The 19,132-nt window shown below is 40.8% G+C and overlaps 3 protein-coding genes across 4 annotated transcripts in view; 1 reads left to right on the forward strand and 2 right to left on the reverse strand.

Annotated features, from left to right (window-relative positions):
• tmem117 (transmembrane protein 117) overlaps positions 1–4,946 on the reverse strand; it is a 36,912-nt gene extending 31,966 nt beyond the window's left edge. Inside the window, exons 1-2 of one of the 2 annotated variants that reach the window (XM_058646638.1) lie at positions 4,483–4,946; positions 1,774–2,080 (exon numbers count right to left, since the gene is read on the reverse strand). In XM_058646638.1, coding sequence (XP_058502621.1) covers positions 1,774–2,053 — 280 coding nt within the window. In that variant the 5' untranslated portion in view covers positions 2,054–2,080; positions 4,483–4,946. Of the gene's footprint in view, positions 1–1,773; positions 2,081–2,681; positions 2,878–4,482 lie in introns of those variants that run through there. The other variant, XM_058646639.1, reaches the window with a different exon arrangement.
• Positions 4,947–5,975: 1,029 nt separating this feature from the next.
• LOC131470229 (twinfilin-1-like) lies at positions 5,976–13,910 on the forward strand. Its single transcript, XM_058645921.1, has 9 exons — positions 5,976–6,112; positions 7,725–7,805; positions 7,927–8,105; positions 9,678–9,773; positions 9,885–9,989; positions 11,042–11,167; positions 11,689–11,839; positions 11,952–12,073; positions 12,681–13,910. Exons 1-9 carry the CDS (start codon positions 6,088–6,090, stop codon positions 12,846–12,848), a joined length of 1,053 nt encoding a protein of 350 aa, XP_058501904.1. The 5' UTR covers positions 5,976–6,087; the 3' UTR covers positions 12,849–13,910.
• irak4 (interleukin-1 receptor-associated kinase 4) lies at positions 13,851–18,862 on the reverse strand. Its single transcript, XM_058645920.1, has 11 exons — positions 18,486–18,862; positions 17,499–17,644; positions 17,195–17,350; positions 16,588–16,748; positions 16,443–16,507; positions 16,221–16,335; positions 16,022–16,131; positions 15,732–15,918; positions 15,112–15,174; positions 14,476–14,640; positions 13,851–14,191 (listed from the first exon to the last, which is right to left on the reverse strand). The coding sequence occupies exons 1-11, from the start codon at positions 18,644–18,646 to the stop codon at positions 14,135–14,137; spliced, it is 1,386 nt and encodes a 461-aa protein (XP_058501903.1). The 5' UTR covers positions 18,647–18,862; the 3' UTR covers positions 13,851–14,134.
• Positions 18,863–19,132: the final 270 nt, after the last annotated feature.

Raw genomic sequence — 19,132 nt, forward strand, 5'->3', positions numbered from 1 at the left:
GCTTGACAAAACTCTCAACAACATCAGCCTCCCTCCCTTTCCCTCTCTGTTGTAGGGTTTTCATCATCTATCAGTTCTTACAAGCTCTACTCTCACAGATGAGACGAACACACACACACTGATTTGTTGAAGCGCATTAGTTGTACCTGCCTGCAGGATTAACTGCACTTCTTCTGTCCTCTTATCCCCTCAAGGCAATGTAAGTGTATCGACCCTGATACACTAACACTATATGGACTAAAGTATTCGGACACTTGACCGTTACACCAACAGTAATGACATACAACCTCATTCTTGGATATATCATAGGACCCTGTATAAGTGCAGTATCAAGACCGCATCTGTGATCCATTCCTGACCCTTAGGGAAGTAAAAATATGTCCCAGATACTAAGTAAGGAAACAGGAATTCAATTAAGTGATTGCAACTTGAGTATGTAGAACAGCTGGTATTATCAGATTTGTCAACTGTCCACTACAGGACAACACAGTCCTCAAAGCCATTTTCAAGTTCCCCTATAAGTGAGGATGTCATCATGCTCTCTTAGCTTTCTATTTATACTCAGAGAAGATGATCACTCATAGACTGCCCTCCAATTATAGTCAATCGTGCGTCAGCCAAAGATGAAGCCAGGTGCTGGGCCTAAATGAGTTGTGAAGTGAGTAGGAAGTGATGTGTAGGAAGGGCTGATGATAGTATTTGAGTCACAGCCGAGTGAGAGGGGGAGTGACACTGGCAAGAGAGTGACAAGCAACACTGTGAAAGGTGAAGGATGACATTAAGAATGAGAGCTGCAGCAAGTGTGTAAAAAAAAAAGAAGATGAAACATACTGAGGAGATGTGCGAGGTGAAGGAAGTCAGCAACATGAGTGCTGATGAAAATATGCAGGAGGTAAAGGAACTTATGGCTCCAACAGTTGTCAACTTTTTCAGGCCAGGAACTGAAAATCACAGATACAGTTATATTCAACATGAATGACCCTACATTTAATGTATGTGTTGCAGACGCTGCTTTATGGCAGATGATCTGACATTGTGCATGTTCATTCATCTTGAAAATGTCTACACACTATCTTTTCAAGCAAGTTGTAGAACCAGTGACATTTTTACCAGCCGTACTCAACCTGTCCAAATAACATGGCTTTCAAGATAAGTTCACAAACCGGCAGAGTCACTGCATCACACAGTGTCTTTCATGCAGGACATCATTGGAAAACTATTTCTCTCTAGCCGGAACTGTGACGTTTGACAAGCTGGTGCCATCAAATGACGTGACGCTACCAGTTTAGCAGTGATTCATCTATGTCTCTAAAGGCAGATGGTTCTCAAAGCAAAGTTATCTGTAAACTTTGTTTAGCATGTTTTTTAGTAGTTTTATTCCACCTTACAGGGTCTAATGAACAGCGATCACTAACCAACACATTAGAGCAGTCAAAGAAGTGAGATAGAAGCAGACATTTGAAAATTGTTGTTCTAAGAACTTCATTTTATGGCAAGTTTATGGGTGTAGTGTGTTGAAAGTAATCATTAACTGGATCCCACTTCAACCAGAGTGTGATAAAAAAAAACACTTCTTCACATCTGACTAAGACTGAGAGCTGAGAGTGGAGAACAATCTCTCCGATAACATGACCATTCATAAAAAGTTCAGTTTTTAGTGTTAAAGTTGCCACACACCGATGAACAATCACAACTGAAGCCACTCAGGAGGAACCCTCATCATTAGAGCCATTACTCTGCACATTCCACGGCATTATTGTGCGCATGACTTACCAAAGAGCTGACGGTGGAATATAAACTTCCCGGCTAACATGCCAGTGATGATGGCCAGGATCCAGCATATTACTTTCAGGATGTTCCATTTGAGGCCCGGGTACTTGTTAAACAGCAGAGAGAAGCAGTTGCCCACCACAATCATATGGGCCTCCGTCTGACTGTGAGAGACGGGATCCTCGGCAAAGATGAGGAAGTTGAAGAAGGTGACGAGGTAGGCCACGATAAGACGCGACCATGGGTGCTGAAAGTAGTAACGAAAACGGGAATCTATTTCCATCCTGCTGAGCCCCCAGCTACACGACACCTGAAAGGCAGAGTCAGAGAGAGAGAGATAAGAAAATTACATTTTCAGCCCATAAATTAGGTCTTGACTCAAGCAACAGTATAATCAACAGATCAAACTCAATAAAACACAAAAACAGAATTAAATCACAGTGAACAGAGTGAGTGTGAGGATTGGGGTAAGATGAGGAGGCCAGGTGAACCCTACTTAGAAGCAGTGGCCCGATATGAAACAACACTGATCACAGCAGTAAAGTTTTCAATGAGACTTTTTGAACTAATCAGCTATAATGAGCAGCTGCCAGTTATGATGTAAAGAAAGTGCTTCTGTCCATCAGATTGCATCACACTCAAATCAGCAGGACCGAATAGGATGAAAACCCTTTGACTCAAATTAATGAGAGGAACATTACTGGGGGGTTTAATACAAACTGAATTCTGATAGTTCTGCAGCAGTGCCAGTGACAAATTAACACGGACATTTCCAGACAATGAGATGAACATGACACAGAGAGCACCTAATCTCACTGGTTCGTCATGAAAAAAACGGTTAAATTAGTCAATGAGCTGCTTTTCAAGCTTTAAAAAAAATCCAAGAGAATAAACTGAAAAGTCTGTCATACCTGGATGAGTTACAATTCTTGGGGAATTCAGCCGCAAAGTGACACCTTAACCTCTCACTCCATCTTGCCAACAGAAAAACTGTGGCATCATTATGTTGAAGATTTTCTCAGGCTAACTTCCCTTCAGAAAAATCCTCTGTTGTCCCAGTCCTCTGTATTTGTATGCCTAGCTTTTATCATTCATCTATTAACTCCACTCTGAGCTCCCTCACTGTGGCTCAACTGTGACTTTGCTGGTCTGAACTTTCCAAACCAGCCTCCTGTTTTGACACAGTTTCCTAAAATATCCCAATCCACAGTGTAACTCTGGAATGGTTTCAGAAATAGAGCTGTAACTGTCCTGCGCTCCTGTGGCTATTACATTTCACCGACATCATGTTTGTCTTGCCGTGAGCTGCCACCTTGGGGTGATGCTTACTTAGTGCTTCCACTAACAAAAGGAGGATTCATTTAATCATATTAATCATATGTAAATACTTCAATGATGAAGAAGAACTGATCCTGTAGACTTTAACCAAAAGGAAAATGTGCAGAATTTACTGTTAGACGTCTGCAGCTTTATGGTCGAGTGAAAGAAGATGGGCTTCTTGTTGTAGATTTAATTTAAGATGGTCATCATACTATCAACATGCTCAATATCACATGAGAAGTTACCATACAGGGGGATAATGTTGTTATTGTTTCAAAATATAGCAGCCTAGCAAAGTATTGTCTACTTGAAACCCATCGTCATACTGCAACACCCTCATACCGCCAACTACTTGGCGGGCAGAGCACTGAGATGAGAATCGATTAGACAACAGCACTGAGAGACATTTATTTATGTCAAAAAACCCAGGTAGTAAGGGTATTTTTGCTTGGAGTAGAACTAAATGTATTTTAAGGTCTTAAAATGCTCATTGTTTTCAGTCAAAACATGTTGTTGGAATAGAAATGATGCATTTAATTTGTTTTCGGCGCCTGTGGGTCCATGTAAGCCGTGAACCCAGAGCAGGGAGATATTACTTCAACAATGTTATTCCATATTGCATGCTTTCCTACTATAGTGCAGGCTTATTTCTCACCATGCTGAGCTACAGTATGAACCTGTTAGGTGTGATAAGACATACCTGTAGTCTGGCAAAGCTGACTGCCACTGAGAGATCTGGACTGTGTGTGAAGCAAAGACATCATTTCTACAGAAACGTGGACTCTCTCGTCTAAATAATGTATAGAAAGAGGAGGAGGGTCAAGAAGATGTGTGCCATAGAGCAGTGGTTCTCCACTCCTCACGCATACCCTGGCATATACAGTAGCACAGTATTTCTGATTTGCAAGTATCACCAGAGGACACTTGCGAACCATAGTTTGAGAACCATGGCCACAGCGTACCAGGCTGGGATTTTAAACAGGGCTGGAAATGCAATGAGGTGAACTTGCATGATTTGTGACGCCATTCATTATCACGGAGCATCATCTGTACTCTTCCTTTCATCCTTCAAAGTCACATCTGCATTGACAGACATAAACACTGTCTGTGTAAGGGAAAGCAAAACCCACTGACTGACCCCACGGTTTACTGAGCAACTTTATTTGACTGGACTGTCGCGTTGAACAGCATAAGTCTGTGACCACTCACATCCTCTCTGCCGTCACAACAGTGATGACGCCAGATGTCAGAGTCCCCGTAACACGGAGAAAACACTCTCCATTATACAACTTAAATATCGATGGAGACAGTTCCCGTGGCCGCATCACTTACTTAACAACGCTCTATTATTTTTGTTGCGTTCATTTGCGGTGAATTAAATCATCGACGCACCTGCTCCTCCTCCTCCACGCCGTTATCCTCCTCAAACGACAGCCTGGACGAGAAGCCCCGCACGGTTCTCTTGCCACATCAGGCCGACAGCCGCGCTCTAATCATCCAAAACATGCGATGACACGGGGGAGAAGTGGAGGGGATTATCCACGCGACCTGTTGTTGGTACACGACAGAGGGATCCCCACATCCTCTGCCATTGTCCTGGAGCTTCCATGCGCCGGGCGGACAGCTGCAGCTCAGCCGGGCGGTGCTGCTTCCTCAGCTGGTTCACGACGGGCGGGATGTGCAGTTTCTGGGGTGATGGTGATGAGGGTGATGATGATGAGGATGATGATGATGGTGGTGGTGGTGGTGGGACCCTGTTGTGGTCGCAGAAGATGGAGGGACAGTTTCTAGGTCCATACAGTACACACACAGCATCAGTGAAAACACGTTTATTATTGACCACCAGCGCCAGGTAAATCATGTATAAATGTACAACTTCCGCCCACGCCTTTCAAAATAAAATGTGATGACGGCCGCGAAAACTTGTGGGGAAGATGTGGCTCTGTGATGTGGTGTATTTAAATGCGAATACATAATTGTTGCATATGTTTTTAATATTTTGAACCTTTTTACAGGAATGTAGTTACACTTTTTGTTGTGTTTGCAAGTAAATGCTGTTTGAATTATATCCTAGACCCTAACATTTGTGTATATATGACCCTCATGTGGAGGATTAAGTGATAGACAATGGATGGATGGAAGTTATTAAGATTATACAACAATAGATTGTTGTCTTTTGAACTTCAAACTGTTAAATGCCACATTAAGGCAGGAGGAGTGGATTTGCTATGGTGAGACGATGGCAACACACGCGCCCTTATTTTGAAGAGGAGTTCCCATCGTTTCCGGTATGATTTTTCCTGTGTGTGTTGTGCTTGATGCAGAGATTCCCTCTGGTGTCACTATGGACGTGCTGCTATAAAATCTATTCCGTTATTTATTTATTCAAACGAGGGAAAGCAGGGGCAGGAAGCCCGGTGTCTTCCACATGTTGCAAAATTTCACCAAATAACATCCGGCTGAGCTGCAGATACAATCTCATGAGATAGCTACTATGTCATAACAATGAGATACTACTATTATTAGTCTTAATTATGAGTTTTTGATGTTTAAATGTATTTCTGCACACATGAATTAATGGTTTGAAACGAACGCGAGCCAGCGGTTTACTGTGTTATGGAAGAGGATTAGGTCCACATGTGACTTTTTTTTCTTTTTAATCTCATAATTCTTTTTTATTTATTTATTTATTTGTTTGTTTCATAGTGTTTCTCTATGTGCGCGCGCACAATAGTCTTTTACTGTTATGAATTATTTACTTTAAACTAATCAAACTAATCTAGATCTAGATTTGCCGAAATCATAGGGAGGGACCTTTAGCTTTAGTTAAAAAAAGAAAAGAAAGAAAAAAAATCTCTGAAGTCATGTGACTTCGATGTTGGTAAAAACGACATACTCTGGGGGCGTGGTCTCGGTGTAGTCCACTTCCTGCTTCTCTGCCCTAGTTTCCCCGACCAGCTTATTTCCAGCAGCTGTTTTATTCACCGAAAGACAATAATGTCTCATCAAACGGGCATCCAAGGTAGATACATTTCTCTGCTTCCGCTGACTTTGTGTTCATGTGTGTTGATATGCGAGTGTGAGGCTCACAGTGAGACGAGCTCTGCTAACCTGCTGCAAATCAATTGCAACGAGAAGCTAGCATTAAGTTAGCTAGCCACTCCTAGCTAGCTCTGAGCTACCGTGATATGTCTGTCTGAACACTTGTAGGACTGTGAGATATAATCTCTGACTCAGTTCCAGTTTACGGTCCAACAAATTACAGCTGTTGTTTTCTCTCCATATAGAGATAATCTCTACAGATTAAACGCTGTAACGTTAGTTTATCTTTGTGAATGGATGGGCGACGCCTTCATTTTGACAAACTGCTGGCCTGGCAGACCGGCCGGTGTTGCTTTTAAATATGAGAACAGCACTGGAAGAACTTGTTCTGTGTTACTGTAACAATGGCTTTCACTAAGTAACTGGTGTGTGTGTGAATATATCAATTCCAAACTTTATTAAGAATACAAGAAGGTCAGTGCACAGTGTTACAAATAAGAAACTATAGTAACTCAGCGATACATAACATTATTATACAGTAGGCCTGCATAATATCAGGAAAACATGCCTAATGTGATAACATTGTTAAATATTGCCATTGCAGATATGTCTTCTGATAATTTAACAAATACTTAAGTGGACAATGTTAACTCTTTCTGCTCTGGTGGTGCAAATCTACCTTTTATGGTACATTTCTGGCCAAACAAAACATTCACAATGAACAATCTACACTTAGTGCAGTTCGACCAGTCTTAGCAATATGCCAATGGTACACATATTGCACATTTTTATATTGTGGTAACGATGCATTTCAGATATATTGTGCAGCCACCTTCATACACACAAGGACACTGACCTCTTCAAACTGAGTGAAAAACTGACTGAGCCAAACTCAGGGCAGGTTATGGCCAAACAATACTATTTTATGACATGAACTTGCACATAAATCCACAGATACAGTTTCCTAATATAATGGGTAGTCATGCCAACATTTACAAATGTTTGACTAGCACTGCACCATGTTGACAGTTGAAGAAGCTGTCTCATCATGCCAGCATTATAAACCACATAAAACACCTGCATGTTCCGTTTTTCTTAAAAATTTGCTGTATACAACAGGATGTTCTAAATATAGCTACTGTCACATTGACAACACAGGTTTTTACAAAGAAGCACATTAGCTTGCACATAGATCTCTCTCGTGTGATAGCATGTGATAAATCATTAACATTGTGTTTTCAAGATGGTAAATCTCATCACACACTTTAAGAGCCATAACCTATATATCAGGAAACTTTTTTTTCTCATCATCAGTTTGTTTGCCCACATGTAAAAACTTTTTAAAGGTAAAACATAGGGGACACATGGTAATGGACAACTTGTGATTAAACTCGCATAAGAGGATAATTGTATGTTCTTTAGGTAATGTCTAACATCTGGTTGTTTCCACTGTTTATTATGGTCAGAATCCTTGATGTGGAAACGTATAATCCAGGGCTTAAAATAGCAGCATTGGCAAAAGAGTGTTGTTGTCAAGGAGTCATCTGTTTTAAACTGAGTCTGACCACTTCTGTGTCCTTTTTTTTCCCCAGCGGGCAATGATGTTAAAGAAATCTTTGCCAGTGCCAGGAACGGTGATGACTATCGAGTCTTAAAGATCATCATTGAGGATGGTAAGCAGTGTCCCAGATTCTTGTAGTTTGCTTCCTCTGCTAAGAAAATGCTGAGCTTATACTTGTGTCAAACTTCTTCAATGCATGCCTCAAATCTTTCTTGCACACATCTGCATTCCAGAGCAGCTGTCTGTGGGCACTGCCAAGAGGACATCAAAGCGGTGGGACCAGGAGTATGATTCCTTAGTGCTGCCTCTCCTTGAGGATACAATGCCTTGCTACATTCTGTACCGGCTGGACTCCAGGAACAACCAGGGCCACGAGTGGATCTTCCTGGCCTGGTCACCGGACATTGCTAGCGTAAGAAAACTACCAGCTTTAATGAATAGCTGTCCAGACAACACAGTATTGTCCCTCCTCTGCTCTGATTACATGTTGGGTGGGGTTTACCACATCAAGGCAGCAATTCTTTGTATTTTGTTGAAAAAAAGTGTTGACAGCAGTACATCATTCCTACTATATCTCTTGCCCTTTGTTACATAATGGGTATATAATGGTGTTTACCTAATGACATGCATCACACCCTGAACTTCATACTTTTATGGCTACTGCCCATACTATTTCCAGTAGTCTTTAAGCCCCAAAATAGAGAAATGATGATGGCTCTGTTTTAGTTTGAATACTCCGGGGTTGCATGTTGTTGATGAGCTGAAACTGAGCTTGTAGATTTGGTCTCAATTGTGACTAGCAGTGGTGAATACAACATGGATTACAAGTTACATGTATTGCAAACTTTTGCTTTTAGTAACAGTTTCACCTAATTATTTATGTAAGGAAAAAAATCTATTCAGTTCCTTGTTCTGTTTCTAGTATGCACACAAGTGTGTTATCAGGTGTGTTGGAGTGGAGGACAATTATATCTTATGCATAGGCATTTTAAAAGTCTGCTTTATTAGAGTGGACTTAGCCCTTAAATGGTCTTAGTTGACATAGGATTATCTTGTGTAGATAAATGACTCAGTAGCATTGTGTCTGCTGTGTTCTTGCCTCACAGGGCGTCTTCTAAATCACTGGGATCCAGTGAAACATGGAAGAACAGTTAGTCACAGCACAAATGTAAATGTTGCTTCAGTTGTAGCAAAAAAGAACAATGCTGCAAGGAGAGGCCAGTGCCACAATAAAATACCATGCAGGATATTGTTTAGCTGAGTTTAACATTCCTTCCTTGCAGCTCAATGAACAGTGCTTCAGGTTGAGGCTTGTCTGTAAAATGCAAATTCATTCAACAACCACTGAATTCTGCTGCTGCTGCCTTGACTGAATTGGTTTAGTGTGGTTATTTTATTTAAATGTTTTGATTTACCATGTCAAGTCAATTGTTTGTATGTGGCATGAAATCCATAAACGTTTCAGAAAGCATTTCCATATCTTATGGAATGTTTTACCACTCTTATATAACTATGGAGGAATGTTTTCATAAATAAAAGGAGAAAGTATTTGTCTCCAGATGTTGTGCACCCTCAAACTAAATAATGAACCAGTGAGAGCAGGGAAAAATATTTCCTGCAAGTGGACATGGACGTAAACGGTGCACTTTGCAATGTTTATCCCTAATTGTCTCATGAGGGAAGAAATGCATTCAGTACATTTGTCAGAACTGAAGGATATGCACAATTTGCACAAATCACGTTGTTTATTTACATGAAAATTACACATGAGTCAACATTAGTCACCGAACACTTTGAAAGAATCAAGTCAAGTATGCGGCACAATTCCATCTTTGTTCTATTACTAAGTTTCTTCATCCACAAATCCATAATAAATATTAATTACAAAGCAAAAACTTGGAAAATAGAAATGAATTATAGGCCAGTAATAATACATATATAATGAAAACTGTTTTTTTTTTGTTATTGTAAATATTCTTAACAGGTGCGAGAAAAAATGTTGTATGCTGCTACAAGGGCCACACTGAAGAAAGAGTTTGGAGGCGGCCACATCAAGGATGAGATTTTCGGTACCACAAAGGTCGGTCAACACTTGATATTGTGTGAAATGCTTGTTTTCTAAAACTCGAGCAGCACTCTGTAGTTCACGACTAGTTCTGCCATGTGAATGTGCCATTTTGTCGGTTCGCAGGATGATTTGAATCTTAGTGGATACAGGAAATACATGACCTCACAGGCGGCTCCCTTGCCCCTTACTGCGGCAGAGGAGGAACTGAGACAGATTAAGCTACAGGAGGTAAAAAAACACACAAACATGTAATTGAGGGTTCTGTTGTGTACCACAGATACGATCACATCTTGACATGTGTGGCTTAAAGTGTTCATGAAGTGGGTGAGAGTTTGACTTGCTGCCTTTTCAGTTCTACAAACGGAAAGTCCTTAAATCGTCCTCACACATTCAGGTTTCGGTGTGTGAAAACAAAAGACTTCACCTCTGCTCATGGCAGTTTTTCTGCTGATGATTCTGAGTGTGTGTGTGTGTGTGTGTGTGTGTGTGTGTGAGCTGTAAATGTGACCTGAAAGCATAACGGTGGAGAAACAACAAAGACCAAAAGTCAGCAGCCGTGCATCTGCACATATGCTTGTCTGGCACTATCAGCTGATTGTAAAGATGCTGATGCATTAGAATGACAGGATGTTGGCATGGATGGATCTATTAGGCTTGTGCAGCTCATCCTCATGGCACCACAATATGGCACCTTGACTCTTGATTTGATCTGTTTTGACTTTGGAAGTGACCTGTACTCATTTTGCACTTCCAGTCTGCCATGTCACCAAGAACTGTCTTTCTTACCATATATGGACGCGCTCTGTGTAGTGCTGCTGTCCCTCTCCAAAGCTTGAGAGAAATAGGAAGTGAGGTTTGTGCTCATCCCACTTGATCAGCTGCTGAAGGGAGATAATATAGCATTAATCTGTTCTGTCTGAATAAAAAAGAGAGTTTGAAAAACGTTTAATTCCCAGGGTTTGTAAATGACTTCGACTTCCTGCCTTTTCCTAACAGATTTATAAAAGACCTGCCATCCTATTTGATATGCAAGGTGGCAGCATCAAAGGCTCAGTCATGTTTGCATGGAATTTCATTTCGTGAAAACAGGGCTCTAAAAATAGACGCAGCAATCCATCAGTGTAATCCTTCTAGCATTTTCAGATTGCTGTGATTTTCATGGCGGTGCCACGTCACTTTAGACTCAAGCACAGCGTGTGTAATCGGCAGAATGTGGCGCTTGTAAACCACCGCGTGCCTCATTTCTGTATCTCTCTGTACGTTTGTGGTGTTTTTGTCAGGTGCAGACGGACATCGGTGTGGACACTAAGCAGCAGACTCTGCAGGGAGTGGCTTTCCCTCTTCACAGAGATGCCGTTGCAGCACTCGAACGTTTTAGAGACAAGGAGATTAATTATGTACAACTGGTGAGTTCCCGAGAGAAAAGCCTTAGTAAAAGTTGTTTTGTTTTCTGTTTAATCTTGTCCTTTTTTTAGATGTGGTGACGTTTTAATCTGTAGTTGTTTTTTTTCAGACTGACACAATGCATTGTTTTGCCTTGGCCATTCTCATTGGAAATCAGAGGGTTGATGTCACATGATCAAATCAGTAGAACGACAAAGGAACAATTGTGTTACAACTGTGTGCCTTGTCTCGTTTCTCTTTTGTTCGGTAGCACAAAACCTTGTAGGGAAAGCAGTTTATTTTTTATTCTATTTATTGTGTGAACGGTAACAGCCTGCTTTGTGCAGCTGCTGAGTGAGTGAGTGAGAGTGTAACTGAGGCACACCTGATATTTTAGGGAAAGGGATTGTCATTATTATTGAATGCTAATATGGTTATTATTCACCGTCCACAGCCAGATTTCCATGATTGTAGTGGTATTCAAAGCAGAGGCGTTGTGATTACAAGCGGTTTCAGGGTAACATTTTATTTCCATTGTCAACAGGAGGTAGACTCTGAACATGAGCTGATTCGGTTGTGCAACACTGAGCCGACAGAGCTGAGAGACCTGCCTAAGAGAATCCCAGAGGAATCTGCACGTTACCACTTCTTCCTTTACAAACATTCCCATGAAGGCGACTACTTGGAGTCCGTAGGTAAGTGGACTCTCACGGGTTATGACACTCCCTTTTTATTCCTGCACGTTTCTTTTTTTTGGTTTTTTTTTAATCACTGTTCTCATTGTTCTTTTGTTTTCTCTCTCTGCAGTCTTCATTTATTCTATGCCCGGGTACAAGTGTAGTATCAGAGAGAGAATGCTGTATTCCAGCTGCAAAAATCCTTTGGTTGACATGGTGGAAAATAATCTCAATATTGAGATTGAGAAAAAGGTAGGACAAATTTAATCATGCAGGACATGGAGTAGCACAAACATTTAGGACACTGCATTTATTTCCATTCATTTGGATAACCTCAGCAAAGTGTTATCCCCTCACCTAAACCAGTTGATGCCTAACCTTAGGAATGAGGTTCTGCCTCTTTAGGACCAGGTTTTGGTCCCTGTGAGGACTACTGGTCCTGACAGAGTTACTGTGTGTGTGTCACATATGGTCATAAAGAGGTTACAAATACAAGAACACTCCTCAGTCGGACCTTCTTTGACATACTTGCGTTGTTCTGAAGCAAGGCAAGTGTATGTCATGTGTACAAGTAAAGGGCAACACAACTTGTTAATCAAAACTGTTTTATTAGAATCAAATTTAAAGTAGCTGTCTGGACTGATGTGTAGCTCCTGCTCATTTGAACAGAACTGGATAACTATTTATATACATTGGAGAACTGTCTGAAAAAGCAACAAAGACTGTGTGTGTGGTTAATCCAGCCTGAACAACTGAACAAATTAGTGATTAGAATCCAGATTATATTCAAATGTAATGATGGCCTGCTTTTCTTTGTCATACATACATATATGCTCAAAGTTCTTTTTCCTGTTTCCAGCTGGAGATTGATAATGGTGACGATCTGACCAGTGATTTCATGTATGAGGAGGTGCATCCCAAGCAGCATGCACATAAACAAATCTTTGCCAAGCCCAAAGGCCCCCCAGGGAAGAGAGGTGTTCGGCGTATCACCCGACCACCTACTGAGGGAAAGGAGGAAGACTAAACACAGACCTCAGCTCGCGATCACCACCGCCCTGCACATGCTCCACAGTGGAACATTCCTGCGATGGGGGGGGGGGGGGATTCAGATTTGACACACTTGTTTTAACGAAAATAAAGACAAAATTTCCCACACGTCACCCAGAGACCCAGCTATGCACGCCAAGGACAACTGAGCAATGACACACGCCAGACTTTCCATTTGTAGCTTGCCAAATGGAAGCATACGGTATTAATGTATGTTAATGTGTTGACAAAGATGACTTTACAGTGATTCAAAGAGGCCCAACAAGTTTAGTTTGAGGTCTGGACGTCATTGCCAGCTTTAAGACTTAAAAAAAAAAAAAATGTAGTGACTGTGAACTTGCGCCAATATGATGACATTCCCCCACTTTTGATTTCTTAACCTGCATTCCTTAAGCTTCTGTCGATTAATGTCTCCATTTTTAATGTGTCTCTACATTTGTCTCCCAACAATGAGGTGCTCCAAAGTGGAAAGGATATGATTATCCCAGTGGTGTCTGTTGATTCAATTAACAGTGCATTTTATATTGACTATTGACTTCTTTTTTGATATAACTGTGGTTTACATGAAAAAAAAAATCATCTGCTGAGAAACTTATTTTTCTATGCAAGTGCTGTAACTGTACATATTGTAGCTGTGTGATGCTCTATGATTAAGAAACAGTCTGGTCTGTTGTGGAAATGGTTGGTGTCATTGAGGATCACAGTGGAATGAATCAGGGCTTCCAGAAATATTACATCAATACACCACAGATTGACAAAGAGGAGGCGACGCATGCTTTGCTGTTCCCCATCCAAGAGGGAAAGTCAAGCAAAGCGAGGGAGTCCTGTAAGTACCTTCATCGTCATATTGCCACACCCACTGGTCTGCTGATTACTATTAGGCGAACTACTAAGCTCACCTCATTTTAAAAAGAGAAAAAGGGAAACCCCTTTCTAGTCATTTGTGTCATAACAAAACAAATCTCATGTTTGGTCTTAATTGTTTTCTTACAAATCTTTCTTTTAAAAGAGGAAAAATAAAAAAAATATTTAAATCACACTTTTTGTCGCACTCATTTTATTCCTTTTACAATCAACGCAAAATGGCAACACTGACGGGGAAATGCTTGTCCGCCGTTAACATGCTGAGACATGCTAAAACACGGGACTGTTCGAAGTATTCCACGTTACCTTTGTAACAGAACGGTAAGGTTAAAACAAAAATAGTCTGTCCCAATTAAGAAACCTTTGTTTCTTTGGCTTTCTTGTATCTTCTCTCAGATGCTATGCCTGAAGATCCAGTGAAATGCTTTTGACAACCCCTTCAAGTTTGGACAGGATCTGTTAAGACAAATATTATCTTTAATGTAATGCAGAAAAAAGACAACAAATGAAAAGGATTTTGTGATCCACAGTAAACTAATACTACTTCCATTAAAACATATTCTTTAATGTTAATTTTCTTTGAAGAACAATAGTTGATTCTGTGCTCCATCTCTTGGAACAGAATCATGCCAAGTAAAGAACAATGTATGGCTCACGCATGTGCAGAATGCATTATTTAAAGATTATTGGTGGAAAAACTTCACAGTAGTGATGTGTGTGTGTGTCTTTTCTCACTGTACCTGTGTGATGACTGGCCTTTTGTTTTTCATCTCATGAAGGCAGCTAGAAGCCAAAGTGTAGACGATCTTCACCTGATTCAGCTCCCAGTCTGACATCTTTTTGTCTATGATGTCCTCCAGAGTCAGCTCCTCTTCTTCATCATCGATATCATACCTAAGCTCCAGCTTAAGTGAAGGGAAATCACACCAAAGGTGACTAAGGTGAGTAAACTTTAACACAGTATGTATGAAGAGTTGGTTCAATTTAAAATTTAAGGGGGAAAAAGAAACCTGTGTTATCTGTTCAAGTTTATAGGATTTGTTGGCCTGGATATTCTAACTAAATAAATACCTAAATATTCAACTAAATAACAGTACAACATGGCAGACTTTGTTGAAAGGGAACCAACTCTCTGAATACAAACTAGTTTTCTTCATTTTCAGGTGATAATAAAACACATTTATAAATATTGCATTCACTGTCTTGTTGATAAATCCCCCAAAGATCATACACAATGGACCTTTTAAGACAGCTTAAGTTACTGTTTAATGACAACTAACTGATGATACTCCCTCACTAATAGTCTCTAATAAGATGTAATCGCAAACTGACGCTTGATAACCTCACAGCTGAGAGCCTCTTTTGTGCGTGCTTACCAAGAACTGTGGCTCCCGGTTTTCACTGGCTGGCGGGAGTCCAGACAATATTTCTAGCAACACCTGTAGACGGCAGAGAGACGCGCGGTTAATCACATGACTCTGGACAAAAAGAAAACCTTTATTGCCTCACCGTTTGCCAAGTACCTCGACAGACATCGCAGTGTTTCCACAGCTGCCCTATTAAGACGTACAGTATGAGCCATATGGAAGGTCAGGCAGGTTTTATACAAAGGCTGATCCTGTAAATCATTCAACCACTGTCATGCAAAGAATAATATACGGGGGAAGAAAAGGGTACGTGAACCCTCTGGAATGACCTAATTTGTTCCAAATATGTGATCTGACCTTCATTACCCTGTGGTTTCATTTAATTTTCTGCTCATATACTGTATGTTGTAGATGGTGTTTTATAAAAACAGGAAATAGAAACTAACCAACCAGCTGACTAAGTAAGTAATACAAAATGCATTGTATATTTTACATCATCAGCTACAGTCAGTAGTAGGAGATCTTTGCTTCCCAAATGCAGAGCTGTGTTCTATATACAACACACCTGCAGTTTCTCCTTTCCTGGAATAAAATCCCTCATTGTGTGTGTGTGTGTGCAGAGAATGTACCACTCCAAAGCTGAAGACATCGGATTTTGGAGTGATCTCTCCTCTGAGGGCCTCAGGTGCCATGTATGCTCGGGTCCCCACGACCCTCTCTGTCATCATGGTTGTCGACGTGCGTTTAGCCGACGCTCTCGTCAACCCGAAATCGGAGATCTTCGCCACAAATTTTTCATCTAGCAAAATATTTGCACTAACGGGGAAAAAAAGAGAGGGAGAGAGAGAGAGATTATGACTACTACCTTTTGACTACATCAACAACATATTATTAGTTTTATCCAAGTCTCTGTATGCACCTTTTAACATCTCTGTGGACGTGATGGTTTCTGTGCAGATACTCCAAGCCCCTTGATGTCCCTTCAGCAATCAAGCATCTCTGTTGCCACGACAGTGGAGGACTATAGTCCTACAAGGACAAAAGACGGAACAAACTGAACCCTCTGTAGGACATTTCAACCACTAGAGAGAAGTGAGTGTTTTGTGGGTGGTGATTACCAAACAGGCTAGTCGGTCCAGCAAAGAACCATTGGCCATAAAGGCATAAACCAAACATGGGTACTGTCCGTCACATGAAAATCCAACCATGTCAACCAAATTCTCATGTTTCAACCTGTGGAACAAAACGTTCTCATCAAATACATCCTAACGTAACACTAACCTAGACGATGTGGGGCTTAAAAATAATTTGACATTTTAGTTTTTAGTTTTTAAACTTACACTTTCAGAGTTTGGATCTCTTGGTGGAACTGAACTTGCAGCTCATCAGGTGAAATGTCATCCACCTAAATGACATAACGTGTCGTGATTCCCGATATCTTAAACTGGTCAATTGGGAGCTCGGTGTGAAATATTTTGTCCTTACTGGATTGAGCTTTTTCACAGCGACAGGTTTATCATTCAGGAGGCCTTTGTACACGATGCCAAAGCCTCCCTCTCCGAGTCTGCTGCCACCGTTTGACATGGGCCGGTCATCAAAGTTGCCAGTAATCTCCATCAGCTCATTGTACAAGAAACTTGAGAAACCTAATGAGGGACACACATAAAACTGCCATGCTCAGTTTAGTTGTAAAGGCCTCACTGCTGCCATCTTTTGACCAAATTATGTTAAACCACAAGGTTCAAAAAGATGCAGCATCACTTTTTCGGCATCTGTTTATTAACTGACATTATTTTTTTGACTTGTATCTCCTGGGTTTTAAGAGTTTAAGTACTTTTTAGCGTCCTTTATTTAGGCAAAATATCTGAAAACCTGTTCCACCACTGCTTGTCTAACCAATGGTAATAGTATTAATAGTAGCAAAGGTTTAATCCAAACCAAAGGTTGTGTAAGTGGAGGCTTTTAACAGATTATGACAGTTTGTGCCTCTGCCATGCAGATCATCTTGTACATGTAAAAGTCACATGCCAGATATTATGTCAACACAACGTTTGTAAAACAGGGATAAACCCTGATATGCATTTGCATCCACCTTCATCTCCTGGTTTGCTTCCCTCCTTTTGAGTTTGTGGCGGCAGAACATGGCTGAGAGGTGGCAGCTGTGTGTCTCTCTCTACCAGTAGTCTGGTTGGAAGTTCAATGTCTGCTGGAGAGGTGGACACTATATGTACCGAGGGAGGCTCTTCCACTGTGTGTGATTTAAAGAGAAGAGACAGTAAAAAAGAAGTGCAGTATTTACAAGTTATGTAATTGTGAATTGAGCTGAAAAAATAGAGGCTGTAGGCTTCTCATACAATCTGTGGTAATTACGTGAAAGTGATTTTCATAAATCGTACCAGGTAGCAGAAGAGAAGCAGCAGCCAGTAACTTATGACTCCTCAAAATGTCCACAAGATCACCCACTGTGCTGTTGGTGGTCCCCCAGTCATTGAGAAGCTCATCTGTGGGGCTTCTCCCCTGGGCAACAAGGTCCTCGAATCTCCTGGAATGATGGATGGTGGACAAACATATCGGCAGGCAGATCTGTTACATGTTCTGGTACAATATACCAATACATACCACCATCTATAAAAATTGGGAATGCAATGAATAATCAATTCATTACAAATTAACTGCCGACTGTTTTAATAATAGATTAATCCGTTGCACTTTTCAATACTCAGTCAATACTCAGTCAATACTCAGTGCAGATGTTCTCGTACAATCGTGCATCTTTACACGGCCTACACTTTGGGTCCTGCCTCATATATTTATCTATTTTATCTAAAAGTAATTTTTTATTAATTCGTCTACATTGTAGATTAACACTGAAGACATCCGAACGATAAAGGAGCGCATGGAATTATGTAGTAAAAAGTGTGTGAAACCAAAATTCTCTCGATCAGCTTTATGAGGTACAGTAGTGACCTGGAATAGAAGTGACCTGTTATGGACCAAACAACTGACCAATTAATTGATCGACAGATTAACAGATAGTGAAAATAATAAGTGATAGTGATAATTAGATAGTGAATAAATAATGAGTAAGACCAATTATTATTTCAACCTAGCAGAATGTGCGTTTCTCGATTTGAACAGGCAAACTACAACATCGTTTCTGGCATTTGAAGGCCACCATAGTTCCCTGATGTGCTTGGGAAAGGGGGGTCCTCCATTCCATGCAATATTTACTTTTGCTTTTAAAAGTCATTTATTCTGACACACTGAGCCATTGAGTAATTGTGTGTGTTATTTTTTTAAAGATAATGATAATAATAATAATAAACTGGTCCAAGTAAAGACGAGTCGACCAATAAAAAGAATCGTTAGTTGGAGTAACCCACCTCACATGAAGCTGGGTGTACCTCATCTCCCCACTCGGCTTCCGTATGGACATGCATACCTCTTTCCACCTGTGCTGAGGATCCAAAAAATCGGACAATTTGCGACGTAAACTAAAACTGATGTTTCGAATGTAAGTAGCGGAAGTTACTGAGTTGCTCATAGTCCAGCGACAGGTCAGACTACAGAGGGTGTAGTTTACCCGACAGCTACACTGACATACTGTTAAAGTCACAGAGCGAGAGAGAGCTGAAAGACGTTTATTATCTTCCGCTGACAGCACATGAGAACCAAAACAGCGACTAAACCACACCAGTAAACTGTGTGTCTTTCCGAAATTTCGCAACTTCCTTTAACGTAACAGCAGCAGCGCCGACAGTGTCCACCTACATAGCGGAAATAAAGGCAGTGAGAGCATTAATATGTCTTCCGCTGTGTGTTTGTGCTCTTTATGTGAGTCAGGACACCTTATCACCACATTGTAAAATACACATGTTCCCCAAGGTTTTGTTATTATCATTATTATCATTATTATTAGAGACAGAAACGGGTGAAACTGACTGAGAGGCTGTGGCTGTTTATAAGTTCCTACAACGCCCCCCTGTGGACAGAAACGGACACTTCACTCTATGAAACCACATGTGAACAT

The sequence above is a fragment of the Solea solea genome, chromosome 12, assembly GCF_958295425.1.
Source record: "Solea solea chromosome 12, fSolSol10.1, whole genome shotgun sequence".
Taxonomy (NCBI): domain Eukaryota; kingdom Metazoa; phylum Chordata; class Actinopteri; order Pleuronectiformes; family Soleidae; genus Solea; species Solea solea.